The following is a 25,056-nucleotide window of genomic DNA, read 5'->3' as shown; positions in this document are numbered from 1 at the left end:
AAGAAACAGCTAAAAATAATCATGCTACCCTAACTCAGGAATTCCTAAGTTTAGTTTTCCCTGGGTACCATCATCACAGAAGGAATACTAATGTACAATACTAATGGAAGTTGCAGGTGTAGGAGTGACATTTAACTGCCTAAACAACCTCTTCCTTCAACAGGAAATAAGTAGATAACTAGATTTTCTAAATCCCACTGCTGACATGCACACCACTGCATGGGAAACTCCACTTTACTAACCATTTATTTAGGAAGAGCAGCTGCATTCAGGGACTTTGGAAAATATCTACTAAATGGAAATTTATAAAAATCCTTTGCCCTGAAATGCAAGAAGTCTCTAATCTTCTCACAAGACACACACACAAAAAAAACCACCTCCAGAAAAATACAGAACAACAAAAAAGAACAACAAATCACCACAAAAACAAATAAAAAACAAAAGACAAAAACAAAACAAAAAAACCCAAACCCCCCAACCAAAATAAAAAAAAAAAAAAAAAAAAAAACAGCCAACAAAAAAAAAAAACATCCAACAACAACAATATTATCAACTGTTAAGAGCCTATTGATTTCAAAATGAGCAAGACTGAATAGGACAGAAATTCCCAGAGTCAGACCAAAGAAAATATTTGCGGAAGTCATACACCAACAGGTAAGGAGAGCTACACCTAGCATACAGACTTCCACCATTATTAAAAGAAACTAACACTGGTTTTCAATCTGCTTCTACAGCTGTGAAAAATAAAATATGAGTCTTCTCTGCTGCTTAAAAAAAAATCCAGTGAACAACCATTTCCAGATACAGAGTTAATTATTTAAGTAGTACATTTTACTAAGGCACCAAAATTCATAAATTCATACATTTTCCTTTTCCTCCTGATTCTTTAAAAGTGAGGACAACAGAAAAAAGAATATTCTACATTATTTATAAGTATTTATACAAAAAAAAATTCCCTCTATAACCAGCTGCTTATTCAAGGTCAAAAAACCTATCTGAAAATAATTTGGAAAATACAGGTTCCTTTTTTCCCTAGTTTGTTATCAGAAATACATTAATATTTAGATGTCAAGTTGTATCCATGATTGGTGAAGCAGCACAGGCAAAGAGTGCTTGTTTTGAAGAGTTGTTATTTAGCTCCTTACATGTAAAGAAAAAACCAAACACACCCCCCCAACAAAAAAAAAACAAAACAACAAATAAACAAATCAAACCAACAAATAAAAAACCCACCAAAAACTCCTCAACAAATGAAGAGCACAACTTACTTGGACTAAAATGAGAACAGGGATGATGGTTCAGCAAACTTAGGCTATAGCTAACTAAGAAATTCCCAAAATTCAGTTTAAATTGCACAAAATCTAGAATGATTTTTTAAAACCATGACCAATTACATTCAGGTACAATGTCCTTCATCACCCTGTTTTCAAGCCATCAATCCCACTACCAATAGTAAATGTATGGCCCATTTCTGCACCCATGTTCTCTTTTCCAGGCTTTCCCATGCTTTTTCAAACCATCCTGCAATAGACCTTCCTGACATTCATGCAACTCCTACAGCATTTGGCAGGCTGGCAGGCACACAGCAGCAGATAGGCATTTAGGAAACAATGCTATGGATGGAGGCCTAAGAGCACAGCCCAGCTCCCATTCTTCTGGCTCTGCAGGAAGAACAGCAGCAGGGAACAGTATGAGCCTATTTTTAACGATAAAACAAGTCAACATGACTACACACACAAAGGGAGACCCACAAAATAGAACAACGTCATTTTTATGAAATCATTTTTTCAGAGGAGTAATAAAAGAAGAAAGCTTTAAACCAATTCTTCTTCCTTTCAAGGTCACAGTTTGGAGTCAAGCTACAAAATAATAAATCCTACCTAGTCTGTCCCAACAACCCAGCACACAGCACCTATGCTTGCAAGCAACAGGTCGCAGCCAGATAAAATGAGGCAATATTTATTGACTGAGCGAAAGAAATTCCAGACTGAGGTGTTTGACCATCAGGTTATTATCTGGGTTTGCAGCACGGTTTGTGGCTCTGAAGACCAGGTAACTGCAGTTACCAAGAGGATGCATTACCATCACCAAATGTTGGCATATGGTCACCAGCCAAGCCTGGGACAGTTGAAATAAGTCATCTACAGGTAGAACGCTACACAAGGGCTACATGGAGCTACATTTCATGCCTGCCATGGCATTTGTTAGCTTCTCAACAGATCCTAAATGCACATATAATGGAATACTTTGCTCTTGTCTTCATTCTAACTCACAAGACTGCTTTTCCTCTATTTTGAAAAGCAACTGGCTCTTGATCCACATTGAGAAGCTGGAACTGAAAGAGAAGGCTGGTGTTAAACCAATTTGCATATTCCTAGTCCAAAGGAGAACTGTCATCCCCATCTACATGCAAGAGCTGGAAGTGCCATTGAGGTATGTGTACATCTGAGTGTAGGGAGTCACAACTGTTTTCACATTCAAAGCAAAACCTTTTTGACATTTTGTCAAATAGTTCACAGCTTTCTGCTGTTTATAGAAGTCACTAAACTGGAATTCAGAAAATCCATTTGAATTAAAGGAAGGGCAGTCATACTCCATATACCACAAAGGACAGGAACTATTGAAATTGGAGCAGATCAAATTATTTGATGCCTTTTTAAGGCATTCCAGACAGACTTCAGAAGTAACATCATATTACTGGAGACATCAACTTGTCTGCCTATAACTCAGTACTTGGGAAAGGCTAGAAAACTGCTCAGTCCAAGCTATGAGGTTTAGCAAGCTACTTCCCATTTAGGAAAATCCTCTTTCACTTTTTATGAAAAGAGAACTAAACATGCCAGGATTTTGTGTTCCAGCATCTGCAATGAAGACCAGTGATTGCAAAAGGATCTAAAGCCTTATTTTTAGCTTTTTTTAAACTTTTTTTAAGGTTTAGGCCGAGTATAGAATGCCAGGTTAGCTGAACACCATGAAGGTGATTCATGGCAGCAAGCTTAATATTTGCAGTGAGAGCAACCCAAAAAGATAGATACACCCTTTAGCCCAAAGGACCAACATACTTGCTAATGGAATTAATAAAATCTTGCAGTCTAGTAACTGGGTCCAGAACTACAAGAGCAAATCACAAACAACACACACACAAAATTTCCTATCTTCATTTATTTCACCAAATGTTGTGAGACTTCATCCATCCTCAGCAACAAATAAAATCAAATAAATTTAGGCAATAGCTCATCTCCATCCCTAGACCTCATGCTTATTAGGGACCAAGCAGCAGCACTGCTTGTGTCAGGAGCTATTATAATGTAAAGCTATTTACCTTTAACATCACGTACATAAAAGCAATGCAATCTGTTGTCCTTTATCTGTCCTCCTAGTATCCTCATACAAAACAGGGGGTTTGGAAGGAATGATAAACACTCTAACAAATTTTAGCTTCTGGGCACAGGATCAGCTTTCACAAGTAACCCACTGAGCAGAGACCCCTTCAGCACATTTTATTCTTCTTCTGGTTCTTAGCTGAATCATCACCATCTCAAAATGAACAGAAAAAAAGATAAGGTGACAAAATTGGAATAACCACCAATCATCCAATCCTGGGATACCATACGAGTGCCAGTGACATTTCTGTAACAGATAGATGGGTTAAGCATGCAGAGGTTAGAATCCTAAAGACACTGCAGAACTGCTAGAGTCATGCCACACTTCTCTTGCACTACAGCTACAACATTCTTAAATACAATCTTGAGAATGAATTGTGGTGGGTACATGGTTCTTTGGTCAAGGGTAAATCTCAAGACATTAATATTTTATGTTTCTCAAATCCTTAAGATTAACCATATTTCTCAAACGCTGGAAACACTGGTTCAGTAATACACTCACTTGCACAAGTCCTGAAATACCCTATCAAGTGGGTTTATTTTCTTCTTTCTAGTAGTGTTACTTCTGTTTATTTAAAATTTTAGAAAGAGCTACCAAGAATGCATCAGTAATAGTAAACTAAAAGATTGAGTAGTCTGGTTATATATCTGCTGTTGCAATTAAGGTACCAAAAATAAAAAATCAGATTTTAATAAAATAACCCCATGATTCTCAAAATCTTGTCTCTGTTTCAGTCAAGCAAAACATCACACCCCTGTGTGATCCCATTGAGGGATTAGTAAAATTAGCTCAGTTTTTCAAACATCAAGGATACTGATAAGGGCTAATTTGTAGCAATTTAAAGCCTAGAATACAACAAGGAATAAAAAATAAGTGAGACAATTGAAGAAAAACAAACTTCAAATAAGCTTAAAAATATATACACTTAAGTGATTCCAGCACCAACATCATGATCCCAGAGCGCTGATGGTCTGAACAAAGCCTAAATATTTATGCAATTCTAGTTAAGAATGTAGAAATCACAGTTCCTAATGCTCAAATTCTTAAATAATTCCTGTTATCACTTGATATTTCGTGGATTTTTCAGAGAGCCTGTAAAGTTAGCAAATACAGAAGTATTTTGCAGATAAGCTTCAGGCCGTGTTAGCAGCAAAATACAGAACACAAGACACCTCCCCTTGTTTTTGCATACTGGAGTAATACCAGCAGCAATCACAACTGAAAAAAAAAAAAAAGGCAGCACAACTCACAGCATTTTCTAATCCTCTTATAAGCTATACGTTTCTTTACATACCACTGCGATCCCCCACTTCTGATAATTAAAAATTAAACTTCCCAAAAAATCTAACTTGCTTCCTCTCACTGGAATATTTTTACTGTTTTGTTCACTAAACTGTTGGGTTTACATCACTTGGAAACGAAGCACCAGCATTAAGCATCACTGATTAAAACCCTTGAGCCAGTATTCAGCAAGGGACTTTGAAATTATTTTGCAGGTGGAATAATGAACTTGAGATACTGAGGCACAGGATTTCCTTAGTTTCCTTAGTGCTTGCTTCTAGTAACAATGAACTTCATGCTACTCATTGTGCATATCGTGAATTCCATATTTAAGTTATTTTTAACTTAGGCTACTTAACACAACACATTGTCTCTGCTGTTTATAGTCTTCCTATGCCTTTATTAACTCATCAAACCAGGAGCAAGTGAACACTATGTTAAGGAATTTCAGATTTTTTACTTCTTTTATGTTTGGGATTTTTGGTTGCTTGGATAGTTTTTGCTTTTTTATAATTGTTGGGTATCAGCAGCTCTCAGTTTCAGCTAGATTTTCAGCATGTCTGATGATCAGGCAGGAGTGTCAACAACTCAGTAATAATAAATAGCTTTAGTCTCTCAGTCTCAAAATAGCATTTTGGAAGAAGCTGACTTTCCTTTTCAGGTTCACATCTGCATTGTGACTATAAATATCACATTCCAGTCTGCACCATGAAAAATATCACTCTGCAAACACTCCAACAGCACCACTAGATTTGGCCACTTTAGAATATAAACCAAAGCCATAATACTGATTAAGTTGTGAGGCCTGAAACTCTCTTATTCATAAACTTGCTAAAAAATGCCCTTCTGTGCAATCTTCTATGTCAACTATCTACACTGACCTGAAAGAATTTTAGCTACTTCATTACATATAGATGGCAGCCTTTCTGGTATGCTTTTGTGGGTTTTCTTTTTTTTTTCTTTTTTTTTTTCTTTTCTCCTTTCACTTTGAAATATGCTGTGCCATCTCCAGGCAGTGAAACCATAAAAGAAAGATAGCAGGACATCTTCTATGTGCCAAGGATGCTGTCACTGCCATCTCTACAGGTCACTAAATGCATTCACGGTCATTCCTATGAAATGACCAAATTTTGCCATTTAGAAGCTTTTGGGGAAATCTGCAGTTAAATGCTGTCCTGCAGAACAGGAATTTAGCCAAAGTCTACCACAGATCTCAGGCAGGATGCCAGGCAAGTCATTTAAAATCAACCTTTCATATGATCATTAGGCTGTAAGTGCCTGAACTGGGCCAAGAAAACTGAAGCAACAAAATCCATCCTCTGAATGATTAGTTAGACCTTCCTATGCTGTGGAATGACCATCTTAAGCTCTTAAAATTCTTCTCTTATATTTTGCCAAAGATTTGCTTCAGCAGATCTACCTGAAAAATTAAGATAGTGCCACCCCCGCAACACCTTAATTATTTGCCTGAATACTGTAGTTACAAGGATCTTGAAAAGCCACAGAAGAGAATAATATTTATGCTTTGCTCTTGAGAATAATAATTGAATAGTACACCACAAACATAACCTGGCCTTTTGAGCAATGAAGCTAGCCCAAAACATCAAACAGCTGCTCATCACAGAGCTATCCATCTTCAGATAAATCTTGCAGAAGATATATGGTCATGCAATTAAAGACTCTCATAATGCACTTATAAAGAGGTGAAACACTACTAATCACATAAAAAATCCACAACCCCTTTATTGGTCTCCAGAGAGGAATTTTTTTTCCCAAAATACGCAAATTAAAAGGAAAGGAATAATCAGAAGGGGCCAAACCAGGAATCTGATTTCAGTAAGTGCTAAAAATAAAGGTTAAAAATAAAAACAACAGAAGAAGATAACATATATCAAGTCCCAGAGGAATGTGATTCATCAAGATGAACAAAATCATAACCATGAGCAGCTGCAGCAGCTAACAGGTCACCACTACCTAGACTGAGCTTTCTCATACATGTATTTTTTTTTTTTACAGGTATGTATACACAAACGAGCAAAAGCTTAGCAACTGCAGCCATCTGATAACAACACCACACCTCTTTTATACACCTTATTAGTGCTGTGTGATGCTCACTCAAAGGACAAAACTATATTACATTTATTATATGAGTTAAGAAAAAATACTGATTATCTCTTCCAGTAACAAAAAATGATTTCTAGTATAGTTCCAGATTTCTTAGGAAAGCATGCCAACAGGCACCCATACTATACATCAAACTAAAATAACCATATTTGAACAATCCCTGTTCAAGACTTTCTCTCAAAATATCACTCACTTCCTTCTCTTTCCTGGGAGGGAGAGGACCCCTAGCACATGGTCACAAATCTTTGTGAATTAAAATATGGTAAGAACAACCCAAAAATTTGACTTACTGCTTCCAATATTTTTTAGTAATTCAAGACAGGTCGAGCTCAAAGACTACAGCATCCATGATCACTAAAGAAGTGTCACTGTGCTAGCAGTGAAACTTGTCCTTTTTTAGCAGACTTTATTTCAATTTCACCTGAAGTATACTTTCTTACAGGTTGTCCATAAGTGACTCCAATGTATTGTGCAATTCATGGGTTGTTAATCATTACACAGCCATATAAGAACTATGCACCTCAAGTTCCATTTTTGCAAGTCATTATACCAGTCAATTTTTTAATTTTGTTTTTTTCTTTTAGTTGACCTTGAGTAAAGTTCCTACAAACAACCAACACAAAGGAAAAAGAGAAATGAGATCAAAAGCTAACACCTCCAAGGCCCAAGCCTACAACGGGAAACTTCAAGCACTACATCTTCATGTGATTTTTTTCCACATAATAAACCAGGTATAAGATGCAACACGTGAAGCTTTTCAGGAGATTGTTTGAACATTCACAAAGCAGTATTTTTTGAAACACCATTCATCTTCCTAAAATTTAATAAGATTAGGAAAATTATAATGAAAGCCCTACAAAGCTGGTTGAGAACAACAAGCAACGACACAGCCAAACAGAATGAACCTACAGAAGATGTCCCATCCCTCTCAGTGTTCAAGGCCAGGCTAGCTGGGGCTCTGAGCAACCTGGTCTAGTAGAAGGTGGCCCTGTCCATGCCAGAGGGGTTGGAAGATGATGATGGTCTTTAGGGACTCTTCTAACCAAAACTATTCTAAGATTCTTTTAATTGCACAAAATCTGGTAAAGTACATCAAATACAACAACTAAGTAGAAGAATTTCGCAACAATCCTGCTTTCATTTCTCTGCCATCTTTCAACCAGAGCATAATTTTACTACCTGTTAAGCAGTTGACAGCAGTTGTGTATCAAGGAATATCACTCTCAGATATGTGCTTGTAGCACTGCTTCATACTCTTCCAATTTATGAAATATGAGGCATGTAAGACCAATACACTTGATTGATGCTACTGACTTTATTTTTTATATTAAAAAATCTAGGAAACACAAGCATTTTCTACTCTTCCTCTCTCCATTTTCACCATGATTAACACAATAGCCAGTTTGCATACCATTTTCACAGAACAGTGGATTTAAACCATATCCCTCATTCCCTAACTAAACTAGTGTGAAATTAAGATTTAACAGCATTAAGGAAAATTAATTCACAGAAATATGTGAAACCTTGCACAGGAGATTTTTGCATTCAGTTCCAGATTTGAACTGAATTTTGCATTCAGTTTCAGGAAATCAAGCTGTGAGACTCTGGGTGGGGATGTCACAGAAGTAATTGAACTTATTTCAAGGAGAAGGGCCTAAGTCAAATATCAATAAAACATTTAGAATTCTGGGAACACACTAACATGAGAATAACTCATTACCAGAAATTATTAATTCAAGAAGTTTTCCTCTTAAGCAAAGTAAGGGAAAGTCTTATGCCCTGGAACTCCAAGCTTCCTTTCCCTCTCTATGAAAAAATTTACATCTTTCAGTCTTACCTTCCAAGGAAAATAACATCTACCTGGTGAACAGGCATGAAAAGTTTCATTGCCAAAGCAATGATTTTGGCTGAGTTAGACTGTGTCCTAACAGTTTAGTTATAAAGTTCTGTATAGTCTTTAAATTAAGTCTTTTTTTTTCATGCAAAGTCCACAACTACATGTCAGACAGTATGATTCCTTTTTCTTGCATATATGGGGACATTTGTAAAGCAATACCCTTGACCTTTTTCCTTTTACTATTCCTACGTTTTAGTTCACTCTCCATTCTGGAGAGTGAAATTCATCTCAGTGATTTAAGTAACTCAAAGTTATACAACTGGAATATGACAGAATTTGTAATATTGAGTTTCTAAAAAGCTAGTTTATTTTTTTCTTTATCTATAAGCACTTATTTAATATCAGTTAAACTTGTTGTGCTACCAGAGTAAATCTAGAACTTTTCATTGGCATTCTTTGGAGAGTAGGAAGAGCAGAAAAACCCCATACATATACAGCTTTTTCATTTTATTCCTATTTGCAAGTTCAAAGTATCCTATTCTATTTCAGCTTCTTCAGTGCTTGAGTTTCAGGAGGAAAGAATGTGGGTTTTGTTTGGGTTTTTTTTAGATTAACTTCTAAATATTTAATAAGCACCAAACTTCTTGGTTACATGAACTCCCTTTTACTTAGAATGTAATTAACAAGTGAAAGGAAGAAAACAGTCTACAATAAGAAACTGTCATATGCTGCTACATGTGTAAGAAAAATTCACTGAACACATCCTAAAACATTTCTAGATTACTTTCTGTATTTCTACACAATCAACACTGAATTCTTGCAAAAAAAAAATTCTTCCTTCAAAAAGTTCCTGCTATCACCTCTTCCCATTATTTATGATTCTTTAAGCATATCTGCCGAACATACTGTTCACATTCCCATGCACATTCTAAGACACAATAGTCACAGAACATACACTCATAACTATCTTCTCAATAAACAAATTTTAAGATTGAAAACTATACTGAACCATATAAAATGTAGCATGAAGATTTAAACAATTTAACTGAGCAGTATGGTTCTATACATTATTATAGAACTTGCAGAATCTTTTCGTCATGCAAAATCTTAATTTCCAATTCCTGACACCTTGAGGCCTTGTTAAATAATGTTTGCTCTTCTGCTTATGAATGTATTTTTCCCAAACAATAAACACAGGCAGCCTATGGGATTAAAGCATGACAAAGGTGTAGCTGACTCATGGGATCAATTAGAAAGCAGCAGTACTCACGCCTTTTGTTCATTCCATGTTTTACTAACAGTTTCTGCATTTCAGCATAAGTGTATCACAGATGTTAAATGCCATGCTATAAGGCAACAGTACACTAGTACCACACACTAGACAGAATAAATCTATTCTTATCATCACGTACAATTATATCACTTGTTTTACAGCTTACATATTGCTTTAAAGTTTTAACAAATGCATAATGATTTTAACTGAATGTTCAAAGCTTCCTGCCCAACCAAATATGTCAGCATTTCTTCAGTAAATTTTTAACATTCGAAAAGAACCTACAGAGTTGCCTTTTCTAAGCTAAAAACGGTTTTAAATACAGCCACCGACATTAATGCCACCTCAGAGACAGCTTTCCCTCCAAACCCAATATTAAATCCACAAGCAGGAAAGCCAGTGAGCAGGACGACAAGCAGCTTCCATCTCCATGCAGTTTACCCGTGACAGGTTATTGATAGAACAAACAAAATTTGCAATACTTACTGAGTGTTTCTCCTGCTGGCCCATAACTCCATGGTTAGCTGGGATTGCAAGTGGTTTCATAATGAAGAAACATAAGCTGAACTGAATTTACACATCATGTACCAATATCTTATGGATGGCAAGTCACCCTCTACAGCATTAAATTAAAAAGATGTGGAGGGGATGAAGCCAAGCTGGAGCTAAAAGTGCCACTACTGGTAAGCTCAAAACCCCCCTCGCACTTGTAGTGCAGAGCAGCAATCCAAATGACAGTGTTGGTCTCCATTTTTGCAACACTGAAAGTCTAAGCATGTCAGGACGTACAGAGCCTGATGAAACCCTACATATCCAGCATCCATTCAAGGGAACAAAACCATTCCCTAAGCCTGAGGAATGGGAAGGGGGGTGGGGGGGTGGGCGGGGGGGGAAGGACAAAAAAAGCTAAAATGGCTGACTGCACAGAGACTCCCTCAAAAAGGCTTAATACAGTATTATATTGGTCAGGGTGCAGGAACCAGCCTCTAGCACTCAGTCAAGCATTGTTAATACTCCTGTTTCATTTGCAATCACACACTCACAAATGCAGCCTCCCCCCTCCCGCCACCACTACCCTCCACTCCCCCAAAATCAGGGCAGCGCACGCGAACAGGGACCTCCTCCCCTGGCTGCTAATGATGCTGACAGAGTAGTGACCAGTGATCTCTGTTCCACTCAGCTAACCAAGTTTGCACAATTAATCTTAGCAGCATGACATTGATGGACATTTAATTTTACGATGCCTGTTTCCTCACAATCAAGACAAGCACTTCTACCGCCCAAAGAGCCAGCAACAAAAATACAACACAGTTACACACACAAAAACCCAGAGAATCACGAGTCTGAATGCAATACGCCAATATAATTACGTTATTGTGCTTACTTTGGAAGACCATGGCTGCAGGCAGTTGGCATAGCAACGCACAAGGAAAGCCATTTCCTGGGTAGAAAGAATGCTTCCTTTTCTAAATAAAAAATTCCTCTTAGGATACAAACGGCATTGCTGCTTCCTGCAGAAAGCAAAGACACTGAAGTCTGTCTCTTAACCTGCACACAGGCACACACTCAATGCAGTTCGAGTGATGTAAGTGGATTCCTCTCTCTCTCCTCTCCCTCCCTCTCCCTTTATCCACCGAAATATTCGAGTCAAATGGAAGACACCCTCCTAGAGGCTTGCCCCCTCTGATACTTAACTGTTTCACTCATTAAGGTAGAGATGGACAATGCAGATAGAACAGCAAGCTCCTGCCTGTGTCTGGCATCAGCCTCGGAAGATCAAGGCATCTCCAGAGGGGAGGGATCCGTTCGCTGCTGGCTCCTAAGAATATCACTGAAGTCAGGGTGGGAATGAGGACCCACGTTTACCTCACCAAATCCTGAAATGAACACGACTTTTGAAGAAGATAATGCTAGAGCAGAGACATCACCTCCCTTTCCCCTCCACCCAAAAGGAGAGCTGCTGCAGAGCTGTAAACATTTTTATCAGGTATTTACAAACAGTGCACTTGATGAGCTCTCTCAGATTTTCAGCAGCTTCGCCCTTTCACAGGCCAGAGACATCCATGCATGGGGTGTGGGAGGTACATGTGCAGATACACCTTTAACACCATTTCAAGCCTTTCTGAATGGAGCTCCTGCTTCTCCTTGCACACTGAATATACAAATTCTCCTAAAAACACATGGGTGTACAGGCTGTGGAAGAGACTGACATAAACATGGCATTTATAATTCTCCCCTCAAAGTGTAATTGTATCTTAAACTCCGAAATGTCCCCAGTCACTCCCATTTACACTACAGCCCTTCCCACACTGTATTAGTAAAATCGTGCTGCAGAGGAGCTGAAATGCAAAGGGATGTGCTCAAGCAATAAATTGTCAGCCCCATATAATGGACCTCTTAAATGCCACAGGTCTGTACCACTTGACATAGGAGCAACCAAACCAGGCACATGACACACTACCATTAGGCTTCAACATCAGTGCAGTTCTCTGTAACATATTCTTTAAAATCAGAGACCATCTGGCCTTACAATAACTTCAAAGTATTTTTTGCCCCAACAATGACAACAGAAGAAAAGACTTAACAGTTGTTAGAGAGGCTTAATACACAGGAAAATAATTGGATACTACAGAATACTGTCATACAATCTGCAGCTGCTTTCCCCCAAATTAACATGTACAGTGATAATGAGTTTAGTTTGTTACACATTGATTTCCTTCACTCCTGGCAATGACTGATAGCAAATGAGACTATAAAAATTAGTGGAGATGAATTCTAGTAGCAGCAATGAAGATCCTGAAATAATCCAGTCTATTTTTTGCACAATTATCCAATGGGCACAGTTTCATATACTTTTAAATTGGATGCATTTGCATTTATGTGAGTTTAATGACACTTATGCCCTTGGTCTTCAATATATTCTAAAAGATAAATTTTTCTTTAAATTATTCAATTACAGCAACCAGTTCAGAATTTTGAAAGTCTTTGCCATGTGCCAGTGCAACTAACCAATGATTTTAAATATTAAATTATGCTTAAGCCTTGTAAAACAGTTTAATACTGAGCACAATCAATTTTCTGATGAAGTGCTTATTAGAAGTAGCAGACCTTATGAATTCTAGGAAGGTTAGGCAAACCCCCTCTAGTATAAAATTTAAAAATATTACTTGTTGACAAAGCAATTAGAAGCCTCTTCAGTCTGACTGGGTGGCCTTGTGGTTAACACCATGAGCAGAATTTGAGAATTTTATTCTCATGCCAGGAACAAAAAAAATGAAGTTCTACCAAAACAGAAACATCTCCCCAGCACAAGAAGGCAGCACACCACTTTCTGAACTCTGTCACGCACAACTACCAGCACGCATCCTCTCTACACTAGTTGACATTTCCAGCTAAAATCCAGCATAGGTTTCTGTGCCATAAGCCTTCACGAGTAACATGAAAACATGATTAAGCCAATCAAAATAGTAGTGGAGCATAAAACTTTCATATAACATTGCCATGAAACACTTTCTTACTACTTAGGCTGGTCACCACTGTACACCTGTACTCATCTGTTAGGAAATTAAGCCAGGACTTCGTACATGAATCCAAAAACTTTTATTAACCTAACAAAGTTTAATTGATTTTCACTTGCATCAGACTTACAAAAACTTTGTGGTTTCCAAAATAGAAAAATAAGCCTCTTTACATTCAAAATGCAAAAAGTGACATTTATGTAATTAGGTGAAGAAAACACCACTCACAGACAATTAGTGAGTCAAAACAGTTTAAAAAAAATTAATGGTCGATTCCATTTTTCTACTCCTTCCTCCTCAATTGCAATCATTTCCAGGTATGGTGGGATTGTACGTAACTGTCCATTTTCAGGTCAGAAAACACTTATGTGTCATTTATTTTCATAAAAAATAATTGAAGTAGAAGTCCAATTAATTATTATAGGTTACAGTGAAAAATTATTGGAATTTAAATCAGTATAAAACATGAGAACAATGTATTGTGGAATGTTTCTATCATAAACATGCAAAAATGCGTCACAGAAAAAAAACCTGCAACTTCCTGTTCATGGGTTTTTCAAAACCCGTGTAAGAGCTCCTTCCTTAGATTTAAAAGTTTGGAGGGGGAAAAAAAAGCAAGACAGTTTTTTAAATGTTTTTAGGCTATTAAAGTGAAATATTAATAAACCTAACATGCAATAATTGCCTATTATGAGCTATCCCTGGCTGCTTTCAAAATACTGTATTTATAAAAAGAAATCTAGTGTCCCTTTATGAGTCACAAAAAAGAATGCCAAAAAGCCATTTCAAAAGCAACTGCAAATATATGGACATGCTAGGACTATCCCATAGGATTAGGGTTTCGTAAACAAAACTGAATTCTAGGTAGAAATTGGTAGAGATCTCAGCAGCATGTATCATCTGACTATAATGTCTCTCAACATTTTACATTCTAGAACATCATCTCACATGGATATTATTCTCCTAAGCAGTGCCAACAATGCCTGGAGTATTAAACCTTTTTAGGTTAATGACAAATGCTGTAACAACAGATTACACCTCAATTCCTCTGTATCAGTTACCTTAACTCAAAACTATTTACAGAAGTACTTAATTTTTTATACAGATCACATACACAGAGACCATTCTTTTCCTGAAGTACCTCAAAATCAGAAATTATCACCACATTTCCCCCTTCCCTTTAAACACAACGTAAAGTATCATTTCCTTCATGCTCACATACCTAGTCAAAAACCAACAGAACACTCTAAGGTCACCGAATTTACTGCCACTGTGTGACTCCATGCAGCAGCTAGAAAAAATATTCACAGTGAAGGGAGAATTACATAGATATTACACAGCTGTGTAGGCAGAATAACAGACAGCTAAATTGAAGAGTGCAAGAATGGAGTACATAATTTTAAGGACAATAAGGCAGAGCTATCTTCTGTTTCCCCCATCCTCCTCACTTGGAAAGAAGTGGAAGTTTAAAACTTAAATTTAAGCTCAGGGCTTTTGGACACAAAACTGCTAAGCTCCCAGGAGCATGCTTCTGAATTTTATAATGCTGGTTTTTCTCTGCCTCCCACTAACTTTACCAGAGAGATTACTACGTAACAATCTGTTGCTCCCATCAGATTTAAGAACACCAACTGAAACCACTAAAATACCAGAACAATAATTCACTCAAAATGCTATGATACACTTAAATGTGCATCATGCAATACACAAGTCTATTCTAAAGTATTCAGACAAAATTACTGCCAACAATTTAAATCTCTGGCTGTATGACCTGATTTCATGTAAGCAAGTTCCTATTTATCAGCATAAAGCAGATGTGTGACGACCTAGGAATACTTATCCCTACTAGTATTTTCTCAAGAACTTTGAGAACTTTAAATAAAACTGTTGAATAAAACAAAATTACCAATTATGTTCTCCAAGGTACTAAAATACCACATTGGCCAAAACACACTGAAAGTAACAGTATTTGACTTTTTTTTTTTAAATAAGGCTGTGGCACTGCTATCACTATTACAACATTCATTGCAAAAACTGGTGACACCAAAGCAAGACTTAGTATGGAGAGATGTGTGCTGTTTAATAACACATTTACTAGTGTTACAGACCATTTGAACAAATGCCCTTCTGTTGAACTGCTGCTGCAGATGAATCTATAATCCAGATCTTAAAGATAATGACAAGCCCAGAGCAGTTGGGCTGGTGCCTCATTTGGGTGGATGTGCCATAGACTGCCAATCTTCCCTCTGACAGCAGACTCATTTGTCACCTTCTGTGCACAGCTCTGCTTTCAGTACAGTAAACTTTTCCTTTTCATCCCTCTTAAAATGGGAGCAAGTCATAGTATTGATCTAATATACTTGCCATTGAATTCTCTTATGTTTGCCAACTATGTTAAACAGACACAAAGAAAACCTATGGATGGTCCAAACTGGGACAAGACATTCTATTTCCAGAATATCTAAATTACCTTATAAAATTGACTTGAGCAAAAGCTCACCACAGCACCAGAGCATAGAAACTTCTCTGGACTCCATAATCATTTATGCTCTTCATCTAACAATGCTTTTAGGAAAAACAAAAAAAAGAAAAAAACAACCAAACAAAAAAACATCAAAAATAAACATATCTTTCATGTTCCTGCTAGGTCTAAATCATATATATGTATGTTTGTGAAGTCACTTTATGCGATGTTTAACTGATTTACCTGTGATTTTTACACAAAACAAAGCACTCATTCTTACACAAGCCTAAAGTTGAATGCATACTGACATGGCTTTAAAACTATACATTATCATTATTAAATGCTAAAAATTAGGCATAAAATCTGCAGTATTAATGACTTCAGTTCGCAGGATGGCCACAGATTAGTTTCATTTCCTTCACTGTTTCAGTACTTCAGAGGTGGAAAAAAGGCATTATGTCAGGATAGACAGAAGTTTTTCCCAACGTTTACAAAACTCTCTCACATCAATGTTATGACCAGATTTAACAATGGCATGTTAATTACACCAAAGACTGTGAGAAAGTGCTTTCTGTTTTTAAACTGGGGGGAAAAGCACGAAAGCAAAACAACAAACACACTTTTAAGGTCAAGAATCATAATCTCAAGCATACAGGTGTAGCAAGTTTTCTTTACCAGATCTAAACAGAAGTTTGACAGCCTTACCTGCTGGGGACAAGGTTCACTACTGAGATACAAATCAGACCACTGTCTGGGAGGAAAAACAAACTAACAAAATACCCACAAAAACTCCCAAATATCATGACGCCCGTACCAAATTCACAGCAGGAATCCAGGGACACAATCCTTCAATTATGTGAGGCAACCCTAACATTTCACACTCTTTGCTGCGTAACAATGTAGGAAAACTTCATAGAAGATGGATAACTACCTCTTTCATGTGTATTCTACTCTTGGACTGTTGAAATGTGAAAATAAAACTCAGGGATTTTTTTCTGGGGTCAATCAACTGTCCAAATTCTATATTTTTAAGGTCATTAGTAGCCCTGTTGAAACTTGGTACCTGAAATACGCTGACGTATTTGCATTACAAGGATGATTGTTGTGGTGCAGAACTAAACATATCTGAGACCAACCAAAGCATAGGAACAAATATTTAATGTCTCAATATTAAATACTCATGGATTAAAAACAAACAAACCCCAGATTTTTTAGTCTTCTGTAAATGCCAGCTAGTTTTCTGTTGGTTTTTGTTGTTTATTTATTCATTGGGTGACTTCAACAGTAGTGAAGGGGCAGTATTTTCATTCTAAGCTAATACAATACACTTTCTAACAGTTTCTGACTTAGAAGCTTTAAGGGAGAATCTGAAATTCTGTTCAAGGTGCAGACATAGATGGGGCCAGCAGAAAACCACCAGACTGTCTGTTCATCTTTTCTAATGTGTTGTACTTGGACATCTCCCAGAGTAACTCACTACTTATCTCTGGTGTCCTGAGGAAGTTTGACTTTCAAAGGGCTGGTTGCTATTACAGAGAATTTTCACTCACTCCAGTTGTCTGTTGGAAGGAAAAAACTCTTGTTTTTTTCTCTAGTCACAGTCTCATGTCAGGAGACTCTCTGAAGAGCCTACTCCAGGGGTTCCCAATTAAAATCAACACTGAGGAGTTTACCAGTGTAAGATCATTTTCTGTTGGGAGAACTCTCTCCTTGTGCTCCTGCATATCCTCTCTTGTGTAATGCACCATGCACTAACATATCCTGAGAGCTTTGTGCCCTGCCTCTAGCAACTGTACAGAAATAATTCATACAGACCTCTTATCAGTAACAAACCCCATGCAATTTCACATGTTCTTTACTTTTAAAATAATTGCCAAGCAAAATGAGCCAAATTGGTTTTATATAGGAAAAAAGTCAAACCACAACATTATATCCTTCAAATAAAGAGAACTTAATATAAAATTCTAAGAAAAACCCTTTCCACTTCCCTAATCAAATAAATCAGGAAGCCAACTACCATCACTTGATGGATGTCCCATTTTGCAAATGTAACACTACATTTTTCCTTTGCAATTATAAGATCAGCTACCTAGATATAGAATTATTAAATAAAAATAGGTAGAAGTGCACCTACCAGACTGAGTTTCCCTTGTAATATGGTACTATGCTGTTTTGTATTCCAAGACTGGTGGCAGAATTCTTACTTTTAAAGTGGTCTTTTGTGCACCACAGATATCTGAAGACTTTAAAACCAGTTTAGCTGCAGGCACTTACAGTTAGCAAATTACAGTGCTCAAGAGGAATACATAATTTAGAAGTAAAAAGAATGAAAAGTAAAATATTTTACACTGTAGCACATGCACACACACATGCCTATGAAATAATGAAAATGTGTGAGAACACAATATGTGTAGGTTTTCTGCCAGGCACATCAACAATACACATAACACCTGCCAGCTGTTCCAGCTGCATGTCAAAACTTTACTGTCTGAAAATTCAAATATAATTAAGGCTAACCACTCAAACGTAAAAACCAGCTCCCAAAACCCATTACACATACAACAGAATACTAACACTTTAACTAGACCTTACATTAAAAAAAGGTTTCTTCATGAAAAAAAAAATTCAAATATTTCCATCAGATAAGTGTAAATACAAGGAATATAAAAAAAAATGCTTTAAAAATATGTCTACGCAACAGGGTGGCGAAGAACAGGAAAAGAATTCACACACAAACCTTGTTTAAATTTCAAGGTAACTACCTTGCTTTACTTAGGACTTGTTAGCTCTCCTGAACTGAACTCTCACCCAATGAAGGATGCAAGTAAATGTAAATGCCATGAATAATGGCATTTGCACTCATCAGGATCTAGCCTGGGCACTGTACTATACACATCTACCCAATAAAGCTGAAAAGCTTTAAAAAAAAAAAAAACAACTCATCACCCATTAGACACACTCCAGCAACTCAATGTCCTTTTTGTAGTGTGACACCCAAAACTTAACAGAGAATTCCAGGAGTGGCCATATCAGTTCTGACTACAAGGTGACAATCACTGCTGATCCATGCCAGAATGCCATTTGCCTTCTTGGAACCTGGAACATTACTTTTTCCCCATGTTTCAATTCTATACTTTCTTAGTTGCTTAGGATATTTTAACTACTAAATTTGTTAATTTTTTTAGAGCTTTGAAATTCACTCAGCAAATGATAATGTGAAATTAGTCAAGTAAAATACAAGGCTTTATTAAAAGTACTCAGAAACATCTAATAATTTCACCTTTAAGTCACTACGTCAAGCTCAGGTCACATAACTGGCTCAGATGCTTGGAAATAAATGAACTGACAGCTTCTTTCCATCTGTCAGTGGGCAAATAACTGCACTACTACTATCACTCACGATACTCATCTGTACAGAAATGCCAGCATTGAAAGGATCTGTACTGGCATTCTACAAATATAATATGGCAGATCCCATTTCCCCATAGGTACTTTATATACAAACAGCATTTCTAACTGAACAACCCCATGTTAATGAGGAGATCCTTTTACACATGTATATATTTGCTTTTTATAATTTTCCTCTGCTCTAATCACAGAATCTGCTGAGTTGGAAGGGACCCACAAGGATCATTGAGTCCAAGTGGTAGAAACTCAATATTTGTATTTAGTTACATTGTATGACAATCAGTTTAGAAAAGAGTTATGTAAAATACATTTTTTCTGCTGCATGAACAACTTTCTGCTTTGATGACATACCTCACATTTAGTTTTATACCTCTTATCTCAGAAAAACAATATTTTATATAGTATAAAAGAGCACAAGTCACTAGCAGCAATAAAATCATGCCACTCTGGAAAATCTATCTGTTATTATTAGCCAAAGTTTTACATATGTGTGGTCACAAAGTACTGGCAACTCTGCAAGATGTAAACAGGACCTAGTGTCATTAATACGTCAAAAAACAAAACCAAAAAAAAACAAAACCAAAAATATTACTGACACTTCAGTTGAAGAAAATACTGCATAGCTTCAATGTTTCTCTTTGAGTTTCCAAATCTAATCACAATTACAAATCCAGTTATGACATCAATGTGAGCCCTTCCAAAGGGAATGGAAGAACAGTAAATCCCAATGGACATAAGAGTTCTGCAGTAGGGATGATGTAATTTATAAAAAAAGACAACCTCTGATAGAAGCTGCAAGTTGAGTAAATAACACACCACATGTCATTAATTTTGCATTAGCTTGCCAGTAGCAATTACTAAAAGGATGATGAACTAACAATTTTGCTTTCCTTTGGGTGCTACACAAAATAAAATGATAGCATTGCTCATATATTAATAATAGTACAAAACTTAATGCATAACTGAAACAGTAACACTCCCTTACAACACATATGAAGGAAGGAAGCTGTGAGGCTAAAAAGGTGGCGTTTTGCTGGAACACAGGGACAGGAATAACTTTTTGCCATTATAACATTACCAGTGGATACTCCCATGAAGAAACATCCAACTTCCATTAAAAAAACGTGGTTACCATGAGCTGCCCAAATCATCTCAAGCATTTCCCATTTCAGGTAAAATTATCCTACAATTTTTGTAGTGTCTCATTTCAAAATGCACCTACCATGTATAACACAGTAACACTCTTCAGGAATTAATGTTACTGGATGTGTTCAAATATATAGACTATGTATATCTATTTAATACTTTTTATTATTTCCCATTATGATGTACGCACCAAGCTCATCTGAAATCGTGAGCAGATCACCATCATGGAATAATAAAAGCAGTTGCTTTTGAAATTACACACTGGATTTTGTAGATGAAGAAAAGCAAGTTAACAAATATCCTTCCTGGTAAAAGGACACTCATGCTTGGCAGCATTAAGAACAAGCCCCTTTCTTTTATTAAAGGAACAATCAATAGAGTATTTTATTTTCAACGTGAACACTAGAAATGTTAAATTATTTATTTTATACTGTTTTGTTATTAATAGAAACAAATTTGTTTGGGCAAACAAACCTGCATTATTTATGCTAACATGTTTAAAACTTTGCATACCATGCTACTTCTCATCAGCAATACTCTGCAAATTTAGGTGGGCACTCAATTATGTCTTTCTGCTGACATTACTTAAATTCATTGGTGTCATAACCAGGAACAGAGTGAGTTCAGATCAACTTTTATTTACGTGAGGCAACCTTCTTGCTTTCATTTTGCATAGGCCACAGAGCAGAACCTTCCCAGTTTCCTTCCTCTTCACATTTTTCCTCTATCTGGGGAAAAATCAGTTACCAGCAGGCCCAAGATTTCATCTATTTAAATAGTTTCAGGTACCATAACTCATACGAGCCTCTAAAGCCAAAACCCTCGAATATCCTACACTCCAAACATTTCTGACAACTGAGTGGATTTGTCCCCACTTGTTTCTTTGGGCACTTTATTCCTTTGTAAATACGTTTGCAACACTTCCAAGGTCAAGGATGCTTAAAAAATCCTTTTTTCCCCTCCAACCTCTCCACATCCTTTACACCTTTTCACAAAGTCAAGCTTTCATTGTGTCTACCACACCTTCTTGCCCACTGTCCTATCAAATAATTTTCTTAGATGTGGTTCTTTCTTCCCGAAAGCAAGCTTTTCTTAATGTGAATACTCATGATTTAGTCTGTTGTTTGTATTTTTTTTTAATTAAGTGATCTTGTATTAGAATGGAAGTTCTAGATATTTCTAAAAATCATCAGGAACATTAAAAGCTGCATCTATTTACAGGCTTGAAAGATTGACAGTGTTCCTTTAAACATATTTCTTGTAGACTGGATATCTGGCAACTGTTTCTACTGATTAGAACTAATTTAAAATAACTGAAATTCCACAAGGCAACTAAGTATATATGACACAGGTATCAATTTACTATATAAAATACAATGCACTAACATGAATGCAGTTTATCAAGCTGCATTACAGTACTGCAAAGTGCACACTGGTGGAAAGCAAGCGCATGAGGCATTTCATGATCATATGTAGCATGGTCCATGGAAGGATGTGCATCAACATGTATTTGTACATATTGTACAACATACAACATAAGTAAACATGAAGAGAAGCAATGCTATTTTTTCTGGTTTTTAACATTAAACCTCACCCCAAATTATATTGGACTTCTGTAACAAAGTGCTAAAACTTGAATCAACTTCTTGGAATTCCTATCTACTGTGTTAACAATCAGAAAACACTGCTTGTCATCTTAGAAACTTCCACACAGGGTTAGGGTTAACCCTAACCCTTTCACACTGAATAAAGGAAAACAACCAGAGTTGTGCATCAAAATCAGGCATAAAAAAAAAAAAATTAAAATCCTTCCTAAATGTAGCAATATGATACACAACAGTTTTATAATGTAATTTTACAGACAAAAGAAAGGTAAAGGCAAATTTGTTTCATGAAACAGAACAATCTGAACATAAATTTTCAACCAGGTATTTTAGATTCTCAGCAGACAATGGGAATTCAAACATTATGAGGAAAAAGAAGGTTACTTTGCCAATGCTTTGCACTATTAGCTTTAAAAGAAGATAGGGGCAGAAGAAAGTTTGCTACTGTTTGCTACTAAATGAGGAAATCCTTTTCTAAAAATAGCATACACACATACAAAAAAAAAAAAGCTAGAAAAACCCTCTTGCTTATATTTGCAGGGACTCAACAACATTAGACATGGCATAATTTCCAGACCTCCTCCCATTCACATTTTCCATCAACTCCTTCAAATAAAATCCAGAAGGAATATTTGTCTGCTCTAAACACAACTCTCAATGCTCCACAGCAGTGTGTGAGGAAAAAACTGTTACATTCCTGTAGCTGGGATAGAAGCTGGGGTTATTGATGGCTCCGTGCCCACCGCTCTTTTCTTTCCAGCACCGGATAGACGGATTGTCACCCCAGTGAATCTCAAGCCAAAAGGGACAAGGAAGGCTACTACAGGCAGAGAGCCCTTATGCAGCTTTTTCAGCAGCTGGCTGTAGTAAGTCTGGCTGAGAATGCACTAGCAGTGAATTTCATAAGCCTGTTAACTAATTCAAATCTAGAGAGATTCACACAGAGTAAAACACCACACAAAATCTTTCTGTTCAGGGCTATCCACAGGTGCTTCAGCATTATTCCTATAGGCATACCTGCACCTCTTTAAATATACCTCGGTAAGATTTGATACTTCGCCGCTGGCAAAGTAAAGATCACCGTACAGACTTGTAAAAGCCCACATCTCAGTTTACATACCAAGTCTAGAGAGACACAGACTATCATAAACCAAGGAGTTATAAATCACTACTTATAACCTCTATGCCACTAAAGAACAGCACTTGATTTTGGACAAAGTCATTTTTCCTTTATGTGCTTGTGTCAATTTATGCCAAATATTCCATACATTAGATACAAAATAGCCAGCTTTGCAACACTCAGAGTGAGCATGATTAATTCTTCACAGATGTAATAAAGTAGCCACAAAGTTTATTGGCAGTAAGATACTACAAGAAAGTCTATCCTTTTTTAAACATTCCACAAATGACTATTCACTTTTAAAGTATTTTTTAAAAAAAATCAAAACACCCAAAACAAACAAACAAAAAAACCCCAAAAACCCCCAAAACAAATTAAAAAAAAAAAAACAAACCACAAACATTCTAAAGCAGAAGTAAAGCCATGTAGGTTTTCAGTAGAATGGGTTCACACTTGTTTCAATCAAATAATTCTAAACAAAGACTTCACACTGAAAGTATGATGTAGCCTTAAATATAGGTACATACAGAATGAAAATCCCCATTCAGGAGTTAAAATCCTAATTCTGCTAGTAAGGATGCATTAATCTAGTTAAAGATGTTTCTGACACATGAGAAGCACAAACAAACATTTTCTAGATTCAAGTGAGAGCAGCTCAAACTTACCGGCTTTGGGTTTTTTTTTTCCTGAAAAAGAACTGATCTATTTTACCAAACTATAAAGGTGGTTAAAAAGGATGTAGTTTTATCTGTGTGATAAAACACATTTATTTTATTTCCATATATGACAAAGCTTCTATTTGCCTTACATTAGAAATCACCAACACTTGTTCCAAAAGTAATTTGGCTAAGTACTGACACTCAACATTAGATTTCACTTCAAATGATTTCTCAAAGCACCTTCTCCCTGGCTTGGCAAAGCCGTGTTTCAGATCATGGCCATTTAGACATACTTTGCCTACAAAATCCAGCCACTCTCTAGGGAGTCAGTAGAAACCATCAGAATGGAAGACAAGCAAGAAACACCATGGCAAAGCCTTTTTTGGCTTCTTTACTGCTCATCCTGTCATACTGCATTTCCCTGGTTTACTGACACATAGGTACTAAATGGTGACAGAGGGCAGTTTCCTAAGCTAAAATCAAAGATGAAGTCTTCTGTGTCATGAAGGAGATACTTGAATAAAGTGTCGGCCAAACATTAAATATTTGATATACACCTTTTCTTTATAGTTCTCATTTCCTACACATCACAGGGTGTGGCAAGGCAGGTCAATCAAGCTGGGTAAGAGACATTGTGCTGTCAGTAAATTTCACCCATATTATATAAGTATTTTTATATCACAACGAGATTGCTGAACTGTCAAAGCAAAGGCTAGAAGGCAATTTTAGTCATAATGTCAACATCAGTATTATGGTATCACACTGCAAATCCCCAAGTAAATTGTTAGTGGACCATACACAGTAAATTACGATACCTGAGGTTTAGTGCATTCCTGTGAGCCAAAATGAAATGAATGCCATATAGGAGGAAAGGAAAAGATGAACATTATCAGACATGCCATAGTAAATTCCACCACTATGAAGATAATGTTAAAATCATGTTAATGAGGGTCCACCATCCAATACAAGTTGGCTCTACTGCATTAAGTCATGCTGCAACAGAGAGCACTGCGCTTAATTTTTAATTCTTGAACAGCGCACCATGCATCTGCATTTCATCTCTACATTTCACTCTGTGCTTTTATGATACAGAAAACTTTCTTCAGAAAATACTGTTTGAACCTTCTGAAGAAAAGCATTCAGAGACTACTGCAAATAAAGCATAAGTATTTATCAACAACCGAAATAATAATTCTACATGTTAGCTTTATGGATTTAGGGTAAAACAGAATATAAGA

At 36.6% G+C, this 25,056-nt stretch overlaps 1 protein-coding gene across 2 annotated transcripts in view; it reads right to left on the bottom strand.

Moving 5' to 3' along the window:
- RAPGEF2 (Rap guanine nucleotide exchange factor 2) overlaps positions 1 to 25,056 on the bottom strand; it is a 181,702-nt gene that overhangs the window by 57,157 nt on the left and 99,489 nt on the right. The window contains exon 7 of one of the 2 annotated variants that reach the window (XM_062492880.1): positions 24,634 to 24,651. In XM_062492880.1, coding sequence (XP_062348864.1) covers positions 24,634 to 24,651 — 18 coding nt within the window. Of the gene's footprint in view, positions 1 to 10,385; positions 10,446 to 24,633; positions 24,652 to 25,056 lie in introns of those variants that run through there. The other variant, XM_062492881.1, reaches the window with a different exon arrangement.

The sequence above is a fragment of the Cinclus cinclus genome, chromosome 5, assembly GCF_963662255.1.
Source record: "Cinclus cinclus chromosome 5, bCinCin1.1, whole genome shotgun sequence".
In the NCBI taxonomy this organism is placed as follows: domain Eukaryota; kingdom Metazoa; phylum Chordata; class Aves; order Passeriformes; family Cinclidae; genus Cinclus; species Cinclus cinclus.
The sequence above is the reverse complement of the archived record's forward strand: the minus strand, read 5'-3'. Positions and strand labels throughout refer to the sequence as shown.